The 11,554-nt window shown below is 31.0% G+C and overlaps 1 protein-coding gene across 1 annotated transcript; it reads left to right on the top strand.

The window, feature by feature from the left end:
• The first annotated feature begins 384 nt into the window (after nt 1–384).
• On the top strand, nt 385–4,310 carry LOC110726671 (probable xyloglucan glycosyltransferase 5). Its single transcript, XM_021906143.1, has 5 exons — nt 385–1,954; nt 2,098–2,406; nt 2,508–2,798; nt 2,963–3,076; nt 3,184–4,310. Exons 1-5 carry the CDS (start codon nt 1,220–1,222, stop codon nt 3,829–3,831), a joined length of 2,097 nt encoding a protein of 698 aa, XP_021761835.1. The 5' UTR covers nt 385–1,219; the 3' UTR covers nt 3,832–4,310.
• The last annotated feature ends 7,244 nt before the right edge of the window (nt 4,311–11,554 follow it).

The following is an 11,554-nucleotide window of genomic DNA, read 5'->3' as shown; positions in this document are numbered from 1 at the left end:
TAAGAAATGTACTAATAATCAGATAATACAAAATAAATAATGGGATGAATTAATTTTTTCCTTATATCACCAACTACTTTTGCTAACATCACGTCATCACCCATTCGACCATTAACTTATGAAACACTCATCTGATCATCCTTACCGCCCTATCGAGGTAAAAATGGTACAAGTAATTAAAATTTTAAATCAAATATACAAACACAATAACAGTGTAAACGAGAAATTTACGAGTGCTTAGATAATACAAAATAGGCAACGAGGAGGGTTAAGATTTTCCTCACACCAACTACTTTTGCCAGCATCACCCATTTGAGCAAATGTATTTTCAATAAATCACTCATCCCTATCAAAAACCAAGGTAAAGTAAAAACTTCATTAATTTATGAAACTACAAAGGAAATCCAGAAATTCACAAATTCCCCTCTTACATTACCTAGCTTATTTTGTACTTTACCATACCATCCATTCAAATACAAAGAATATAAAATTGTTTGTTACCTATAGTATAAATACTACAGCAATATTTATTGTTATCTCTTCTTTTCTCTCTCCTCTTTCTTCAGCATTTACAGAAATCCAAAACCTTCCTTCCTTCTCCTCTTCAATGGTTACATAAAAAAAAAAAATCTCTTTTTTTTTTTTTTTTTGGGAATTTGTTTCTGGTAAGAATAAGTTTGTAAAGTTTATTAAATATTTTACTTTTTAAGGATAAACCATATTTAATTTCTTAATTACCCCACTAATACGCTAGAAGAGAATCAGTGCTTCAAAGAACTTTCCTTCTATTTTAGTAATTTCCATGTTAGGGGCCCTTCTTCTTCTCTCTTATACCCCCTTCTTCAAGCTTTTTTTCCAGTAGCTCTGTTTTTCTCTCTCTATCTCTCTGTTTTCTCTCTCCTATCTTATCTCTCTAAAAACTTCTGTTTTTTTTTTTTTTTTTTTTGGTTTTGCTTCATTTTCTCTCTCTAAATTCAATTGGCTGTTCTGCCTCTTTTTGTGTCTGCAACATTATATTGCTTCTGTTTGTTGTGGATCTACTAGTGTAATCTTCTGGGTATTTGTGCAAATTTAAAGATATACTTACTTACTTGCACATAATACATACATTAATGGGTGAAATTGGTGTTAATTTGTGAGAATTTCCTGGTTTTAAGATCTGGGTTTTTTCTGAATTGTAGGAAAAATCAAAACTTGTAGCCAAAAATCCAAAAAAATTATGGTTCCTGGTATTGATATGAGTAAATGGTGGGGCAAAGATGGAGGAGAGAGAAAGGGAACTCCAGTAATAGTAAAAATGGAGAATCCAAATTACTCATTACTTGAAATAGAAAGCCCAGATACAGCATTTAGGGCAGTTGAAAAAGATAGAGGTAAAAATGCAAAACAAATGACATGGGTTTTACTTCTCAGGGCTCATAAAGCTGCTGGTTGTGTTGCTTGGGTTGGAAATGGTGTTTTATCATTATTAAGTACAATTAAAAAGAGGTTGATTTTAGGTGAAGGTGTAAAAATGGAGAATGATAAATCTAGTAAAGGGAAATTATTGTACAGGATAATTCTGGGTTTTCTGATTACTGCACTTGCATTCTTGGCATTTGAGATGTTTGCACATTTCAATGGCTGGCAGTATTACCTTCAAACAAGTAATTTGAGTATGATCATACCTCGAACCGTCGAGATTCAAGGTTTGTTTCATCAGGTTTATGTGGGTTGGGTCGATTTTCGAGTCGAGTATATTGCTCCTTTGATCCAGTTTTTGTCCAACTTCTGTGTACTTTTGTTCATGATTCAGTCTGTTGATAGACTGGTGCTGTGTTTTGGGTGTTTTTGGATTAAGATTAAAGGGATAAAGCCTAAGGTTGAAGGTGAACCTAAGCCAATTGATGCTGAGAATCCTGGCTCTTTTTATCCTATGGTTCTTGTTCAGATTCCAATGTGCAATGAAAAAGAGGTATATATCATTACCATATCATATATTACAAGTTTATAATCCCAATTTTTATAAGTATTTATAGAATTGTAATATGATCATTTAATTAATTATGTTATGAATGATTGGTTATAATTGTTATTGTTCTGTTTTGTTTTGATTAGGTATATGAGCAGTCAATTTCAGCAGTTTGTCAACTAGATTGGCCAAAAGACAAAATTCTTATTCAAGTTTTAGATGATTCTGATGATGAAAGTATACAATGGTTGATCAAGAGTGAATGTTCTAAATGGAGTCAAAAGGGTGTTAACATTATCTACCGACATCGTTTGGTTCGAACTGGTTACAAAGCTGGTAATCTGAAGTCTGCTATGAACTGTGATTATGTTAGAGATTATGAATTTGTTGCCATCTTTGATGCTGATTTTCAGCCTAAACCCGATTTCCTGCAACAAACTGTCCCACATTTCGAGGTAGTTTGTATGAAAATTGCTTAATTAACATGTGGTTGTTAGTAAATTAGTAATACAAAAACTTAAATTTCGTTTGTGTTGGTGTTTTTGATGTATTGCAGGGTAAACCAGAAGTTGGTTTGGTTCAAGCGAGGTGGACCTTTGTAAACAAAGATGAGAACCTACTAACACGCCTTCAGTATATTAACCTTTGCTTTCACTTTGAAGTGGAGCAACAAGTTAATGGTGTGTACCTTAGTTTCTTTGGGTTTAATGGAACTGCTGGAGTTTGGAGGATCAAAGCATTGGAGGACTCCGGTGGTTGGCTCGAAAGAACGACTGTTGAGGACATGGACATTGCTGTCCGTGCTCATCTCAATGGGTGGAAGTTTGTCTACCTTAACGACGTCAGGGTATGTGTTGCTCAATGTTTTATATGATCAGATCATATTGGTGTGAAATGTATTGTACTGAATTAGATCAATTTGATAGCGAAACATTATTGCCAAAATATCAGATAGAGTTTGGAATTATGCAGATTTTGATAAACTTTTCCTATAATTTGTGTCATTTTCAGGTCCTATGTGAACTTCCGGAGTCTTATGAAGCCTACAGAAAACAACAACACCGTTGGCATTCGGGTCCAATGCAGCTCTTTCGATTATGTTTGCCAGCTATCATAAGCTCGAAGGTAGCTTTTCTTGTTACAATTGCATAATTAACACCCTTAATTATATTTGGTTCTTGCTCAAAATGATCTCAATTGTTCTGATTATTGTAATTCGATCACATCTGCAGCTGTCATCATTGAAGAAAGCGAACCTTATCCTACTGTTTTTCCTTCTAAGAAAACTAATTCTGCCATTCTATTCCTTCACATTGTTCTGCATCATTCTTCCCTTGACCATGTTTGTCCCTGAAGCCGAGCTACCACTTTGGGTTATCTGTTATATACCTGTTTTCATGTCACTGCTTAATATACTTCCTTCACCGAGTTCATTCCCCTTCATCGTTCCATACCTTTTGTTCGAGAACACAATGTCAGTAACCAAGTTCAATGCAATGATCTCCGGGTTATTCCAATTGGGTAGTTCATATGAATGGATCGTCACCAAGAAAGCAGGTCGGTCCTCAGAGCCAGACTTAGTAGCCATGGAAGAACGGGAAACAAAGGCAATGAACCAACCCCAACTGTTCCGAGGTGCTTCAGACAGCGGCCTGTCTGAGCTGACCAAACTGAAAGAACATCAGGATGCCACCCCTAATCCTGCTAAGAAGAAAACGAACAAAATCTACAAGAAAGAGCTTACATTGGCCTTCTTACTACTTACTGCTGCTCTTAGGAGTCTGTTATCTGCACAAGGGGTGCATTTCTACTTCCTCTTATTCCAAGGCGTTACTTTCCTACTCGTGGGCTTAGATTTGATCGGCGAGCAAATGAGCTGAAACACATAACATACGCGTTCATCTAATTTTCGCGATCAAATGCATCTGCATAGATGCAAAAGCTACTGCTAACGAGTACAGCCATGATTCAGACGAATAAAATTCCTCTGAGAATCATATCTCCTATAGAAATTTTTTCCGTTTATTCGACATAGAATTTACTCTTTTGTTAATTTAATTTATCACTTATAGTGCTGTGAATTTGTTTTCTTGGAGGGGTTAAAAATTGGTGAGATAGATTTATGGGGGCATCAAAAACCCATATAAATTACCAAAATCATTATTCTTTTGCTTTTGGATCATAAAAAAGATACTCAAGTTTGTAATTTTATTTGTTCTTGGTTAGTTTGGTACCAAAATATTCTACATAAAAAAAATTGTATTTAAGAAATACTGTAGAATTTGATTATTTTTAAGTGATGCATAAATTATTCATATCATATCATGTTATAAAAATAAACTTGTATATTTTGCATTAAATCAAAGTGCCTAAATTTATGGATCCTTGGTTTTCTCTCTCTTCTAATCATGTGTTATGTGTTGTTACTAATTATTAGTGTTCTAATTATTGACTAATTAATCCATAGTTTATTATATGATGCGAAATGATTAGTCTACTGTGTCGGCAGGCTAGTGAGAATATGTTAGTGTTGTTACTTTTATGTCCGCATATTATATCATGATCTTGTTGCCTTAGGACCGCTTTCTGAAAGAAAATGTCTTTTGAGTTGTGACATTAAACTCCTTTTAAAGTTTTAGTAAAGTACTCTTGCGAAATTAAGTATCTTATATCATTGAAGGAAAAAATTGACAGAAATAATCCGACTATTGCCTCTATTGTATGTCATAATATTGTGCTTGACTATGATAGAGTTTGATTATGAGATTTTCACTTGACCATCTATAACTAACAATATTTATTTTCTTTTGAGACCCTCTTTTTAAAGTGAGAATTCTCAAATCTCAATGTATACCTAACAATAAATAAGGGGTAAGGACGTAAGGTGGTGGGAGGTCTATTTTTGAATTACCTAAATTTATCATGATTCATAATATACGTAGCATAAAAGTACTTTAATTTTGAACGGAAAAAAACAGCATTGTTATATTGGAATTGCTATGAAAAAAAAAAAAAAAATTCTCTTCTTATTTGAAATTATACCTCTAGTTGACACATCATTGAGTATATTGTAAAAAGGTTGACCAAAAAATTGAATCAATTTTCCAGCTAATTTTGGAGAGCGACAATTAAACTTCTAATCCTTAGCATTAGTAGTACTAAATCAAATTCTTTTTCAACTTTTAAAGTTCAGATTTTCAACATTTCAAAAAGTTGTAAAAAATGAAGAATACCATAATCTTTTATGACTCTAAAGTTGTCTTTATATTAAGAAAAAAACAGGGAAAAACTAACATATATAAGCTCTTATATTAGTTGTATACTGTATGTATTTAGTAGTCTGATTTGATTATAAAAGTCGTCTTTTTCTTCTTTGATAATTTGGTACATGAATGAAGTAGATCTTGTTACAAAAATGTGTTATATTTATATGTACGTACATATCAATTTATCATATAGATACAAGGTGACATAATTGACTATATGGAACAAATATTTTGTTTTGATGCAAATTATAAGAAATCAAATAATTTTTGGTATTTGCTTTTGAATAGTCTTTGAGATCATATCTAACTAACTAGTTTTATTTATTTTTTAATTATTGAATCAAATTACTCCATAGATCAAGCTGATTGACAACTACTACAACACTGCTTCTACAATTAAGCAATATTACGAGTAATTCTTAATTTTTTTATTTTTTTTTGAAGGAAATTCTTAATTTTTTTTTTAATTGTATTTATTATTTATTTTCAAAAAGAAGTGATAGTAGTGAAGTCATTCTTTTTAAGTTGAAAATTAATTGGAATATTAAATTTAAGGCATGGGGTGGGACATTGATGCCTTGATGGCAATACCCCAATTAGCGGCAATTCTTATGGTAATTGTTATCCATTGGATCTTTGGTTCATTTCCATAGCATATTCTTCTTCATACTCTACCAAATTTGTACAAAGTTATGCCTACATATTGAGCAAGGTATCTTCAAATTATAATTTTGTGTCTTGTAATAAAATGCTTTTCCTCTCTTTGAAGTCTTTTAGAACACTGAAACATTGGAAGTCGTTGGCGGGATAGAAAAGGTGATAGATAGAGTTGATTATGGATCAGATCACTACTAAATACTTTAGTCAATTTTAGTCAGTGTGACTGAGTTATGCGACATTTTTGGGCTACAAGCTTTTATTTTGAATAGAAAACCTAACCTAAGCCACTATAGACTAAATGAACCTTATTATATCAAAAAGTTTTATTAATGCAATTTTGCACACATGCTCCTCCTAGGGCCTGTTCTCATACATTTATTTTCAGTTCAATTCAACTCCTAATTTCTTTCTCTTATAAAATATTCATTTCAATTCAGCTCAACTGATTTTAGTCAATGAGAACAGACCCTAAGGATTAATCAAATAGCAACATGAAAGAGGATCAGATATGGAAATTAAAGATGTTACATCTCATTTACACTATCATAGTATTAGAATCGAATTTATCTATTCAAACTTAATATTTACGTATTATATGTTAATCTTCTCTTATATTATATTATGGATGTCATATGATTCCTAGTTAATGAATCAACTTTCAAATTTCCAAATAGTTAAATATGCTAATGGAGGCTTCAATTACATGCATTGCCAAGTCATTTATGCATAATGCGGCAGTATCATCAAAGTTGACTTATTTAATGCTAAGAGTCATTTTTAGCTTTGTGACTTGTAAAGTATGTACACCTAGTAATATATACGGAGTAATTAGGAGAAAATTGTAATATACGTTACTCCGTACTATTTTATGAAATTCTTATTTGGGAATCATCAGCATATTGGGTTTTAAATGAACCAATATTCTTGAATCTTTAAAAGATGCTCGATTGATCAAAACTTTTTTGTGAAGTTATTCAGATAACGAGTATGGAGAAAAAATACCTAGTTCATAATGTTAGCAAGCTTATAATTACGCTCAATTTTGACTTTTGAAATCCATGCAAGTTCAAATAGAGTGAAGTTCAACAACATTAATGTTAACAATACACAATAAAAGTTGTACTAGTATAACACTTTTTACTATGGTGTTGTTTGACTATTAGATAATCAGATGATGAGGTCTAAAACGAGCCTATATATGCTTGAAAAAAAAAATCTTAAAAGATAAGGGCCTGTTCATATTTACTTATTTTCAGTTCAGTTCAGTTCAGTTCAGCTCTAATCAGTTCAGTTCAGTTCAGTTAAGCTCCAATCAGTTCAGTTCAGCTCTTAATTTCCCTCTCTCATAAAATATTCATTTCAGCTTAGTTCAGTTCAGTTCAGCTCCAATTAGTTCAGTTCAGTTCAGCTTCAATCAGTTCAGTTCAGTAAATATGAATAGACCCTTAATCAATCAAAACTCTTCGTCAACAACCGGATTTGAAATAATTTTATGAGAAAGTATTGTGTGAATTAGGTTCCACCGTGAGACAATATAACGTTTTATATGAATTTCTCAATATCTCGAATTCTAATATTTAGATGTTACTTTTTTGACATTTCATGCAGTTTTTTTTTTTTTTTTTTTTTTTTGAACGGGACATTTTATGTAGTTTATTGATAGTTTTATGTAAATTATTACAGAGTAGAATATTTGTTTTTGAAATTCCATGCATAGAGCTAGAGGGTGGACTCACAAGGAAACAAATCCAATTAATACCTCTAAACTCTATGAACAAGTATATACTCCTTTTTAGTTTTCAAGTACTCCCTAAGTAGCTGAGCTTGGTAACGCAAGCTTGTGACCCAAGTGGGAGCATTAAAGTGGTGGAACATCTTGAAGACCTAAAAAAAAAAGTACTCCCTAAGTAAAGTTTTAGTTTCCAAAAAAAAAAAAAAAAAAAAAAAAAAAAGAAAAGTAACGTTTTAAATGGCTTTAAAATTTTTACTTTATTTAATCTAAATGTTGCTGTGTTACAAATTTTTTTTATAGAAGGTACTTAGTACTTAGTATTTAATTTTCATGTGCCTGTCAAAAAATAAAAATAAAAAAACCCAAAAAACCCACATGTGAAAATTAATTGTTCTCAACATGTTGTGTAACACTCTAATAAAGGAAAAGATTATGCAATGCAATGCAAAGCTACACTTAATGATCAAATTTGAACAAAAATGACATAATTCTTGACATATAATTATTCCAATATTCCACCAATATAACAACTAGCAATCAACTTGTTAAAAATTGACATGAATGGATAATTTCCATTATATTGCATGTACTTTGACGTGACTATCACATGTAGTTGCAGTTTCAAGATTCTACAGGTACACTATCTTGTCACATTCATATAAACTGATTTTAAGTTTTTAACTATTTGTATTTGTATATGATAATATTATCGTATCCAAAAATATATATGAATCACAAGAATAAATCTTGCTTCTACTCATTTACAAGAATTAATGGGGGAAGTTATGAATCATGTGAATTTAGATATACATAATAAATCAACTTACATTTCATTTGTACGTACAACAAATTGGAAAGCCTCGACATCTCACCTATTCAATCCACAGTTTAAATTAGTCCATTGGAGAAAAGAAAGGGTACATATATATATACTATTTAATACCATGAAGAATAAATTGATTAATGTTTTAAGTTGTTCTATCTCTTTACGTTATTCTTATACTTGTAGTAAGGAGTACATACTATTTAATTTTGTTAAAATCAGAATAGATTAGAATGATTTAAATAAGATCTTATGAAATAGAGTATCATATTTTCGAGTTTATTGCCATACACTCCATATTCGGAACTTGTAAAAATTATAATTTATTAGATGATTAAAAAGCACACAAGATCTATGAATTATTTAAATTTTTTTTTGGGGGGGTTAGTAAGAAGAAAACGCCCTATCGAATCGAAACTTCTCCTAAGTCAACCCGGTCCGGGCACGCAGAAAAAGGTCCCTTGAAAGTGGTGGCCAAGAGAAGGGTAACGAAACTTCTATTCTCAAAGATGTCTTTGGTGGAGATTGATCCTAGTCATCCCAGTCCCACACCAGGCCATCATAATTGTGAGACAACAATCTTTCTACTACATCATTGTAATTATGAGATACAGAAGCAATTTTTCCACTAAGGGCCTGTTCTGATTAATTGAGCTGAACTGAAATGAATATTTTATAAGAGAAGGAAATTAAGAACTGAACTGAAAATATTCCAAAGAGAACAAAACCTAAAATAAAAAATTAGTCGATATTTTAATTAACACAGTACATGTAGAAATACATAAAAAATACAAATGGAGTATACTATATACACTACATATGTACAACTACAACGTTGATTTTTCGATATTTGGAGATTTCATCAACTCATCATCAAGAGTTCTATCAAGCACTAAAGCCTTAGCTTGTGAAGCCTTTTTACGCCAAAGAGTTTGTTTGTACTCACCTGCGTGCTGTTGACTTTTACGGAGTGTACGTTTGTATTTCTATTACTAGTATTCGTATTAAGAACATGCAACAATTCCCTAAATTTCATTACTATCATAACTTTGATTAGTCAATTATAAACAACTTTTACCTTTTGTATCAATTAATTTATTACATACTAATAAAAGCGAAATAAAGAGAACACTTATCAATAGTGTATCAAAAATTTTCCCTCCAAAAAGACCTTCTTAAAAAAATTCATTGTTACTTAACAAAAAAATATTTGTAATTAAATTATGACATTTGTTTTATATAAAATATAAGTCTCTAAAATATTAAAATGTCTACATGCTTTTATTTTTAATATACTCTATGTCTAATTTTCAATACTCGAGTCATTATATTTATAAATCATTTTAATAATATTATTGTTGAAAATAATTAGCAATCGTGCATTGCACAAAATTTAACCGAATTTGCATAAGATAAAATAAATTACCCAGAGTAAAAAAAAAATTAAAAAAAAAATTAGTTTTTACATAGTAAAGAGAACCGAGATATTGCAAATTGACTTTACCAAAAACCTTTATAAACATATAATAGTATCAATTTGTTCTAACAAACACGCATTAGAAAATAAATTACAAACAAAGATCGACAATTACCTACGAACAATCGATTAAGACTTTTGTTGTTAATGATAATATAATATCACACCGTCACGCGGCTCATACCATTAATAAAACTCGAAACGATGACCAAATTAAATTTATAATTATGAAATAAGACGAGGTGCATAATTTAGCAATAGTAATCTTCAAAAAATCAAAAAATAGCGGAAAAAGCTAGGAACAAGTAAGCACGTACACATGTGTTATGTGTTATATAAGATTCTTTTTATCGACACTACTTATAAATTGAAATAGAAATTGAAAATGAAATATTATATGTCAATGAACAAAGTTGGAGGCTTAGGTTTTGTGGATTCCAAAATTCTCTTTCCCACATGGAAAGACAACCGCATTATTTGTCATCAAATACTTCTTAAAAAATTTGCCAAGAAATGAGCACTTACTAACCACTATGTTGTATTTTAAATTGCGAGGTGTGTTTGGCATGCATGGTTATAACTTATTATTAATTAAACTCCCTTTTACACCTTCCTTAATTATATGTTTTTTAAAAGTAAGAACAATGAAGTGACTTGCTGAAATGAGCTAAGCTGGATTGAACTGAACTGAACTGAATATTTTATGAGAAAAGGAAATTAGGAACTGAACTGAACTGAAATTAAGCTGAAGTGACGGACCCTTATATATTGGTATGAAATCTTAGGTCAGGTCGGTTGAGTTATTTGATAAGACGCTTTAAAGAGGGAGGAGCGATAAAGGTACATTGTTCCTTAATTATATGTGTTAATTTGCTAAAGAGGGAGGAGCGATAAAGGTACATTGTTCCTTAATTATACGTGTTAATTTGCTAAAGAGGAAGAAAAAGGTTTGAGGACTAGCTACTTAGCTAGGGATAAAAGTTGCGTGATATAATTTTTTTTGGGTGTTATGTCGTATTAATTTTGGTCCATTTACATACACTTAACATCAATCTCATATTAACGTATTGTATTTGTTTAGAATACGTTAGATCGAGTTATACTATATATTAATGTGACAGTTATTAATTTGTGATGGACAACATACATATGAACGATGTATATATCTACCTAGTAGTAATAAATAATCAATAAGTTGCGTGCCCTTTAACTTGATCAAGTATGTACATGTCTATTACCTTGTTACAAGTACAGATTAATAAATTAAAAAAAAGTTTAACATAACAATAATTTGAGGAGAAATTTTAAAGTCTTAAAAGACCATCTTTTGCCGTAGTCTCAGACAATGATCACGTAGTTGCATGACTTGCATCATGCATGTACATAAGAGCGTAGGAGATCTTTCATTCAGATCTCACCCACCAGCAATAATCAATCTCTCTTATGTATCGTATGTGCTATACACTTAATTAAAACCCTCATTATTCAAAATATAACTAACATGGTGTTTCATAAATTCTTCCAAAATCTCATTATTATGTCTAACATAATATATAAATTAATTATAAATAATATCTATCCCTTGCAAAGTCGCAATATATATGACATACAATATCATTTCTATTAATTATTAATTAATTATATG

Source organism: Chenopodium quinoa, unplaced genomic scaffold, assembly GCF_001683475.1.
Source record: "Chenopodium quinoa cultivar QQ74 unplaced genomic scaffold, ASM168347v1, whole genome shotgun sequence".
NCBI classification, from domain to species: domain Eukaryota; kingdom Viridiplantae; phylum Streptophyta; class Magnoliopsida; order Caryophyllales; family Amaranthaceae; genus Chenopodium; species Chenopodium quinoa.
The sequence above is the reverse complement of the archived record's forward strand: the minus strand, read 5'-3'. Positions and strand labels throughout refer to the sequence as shown.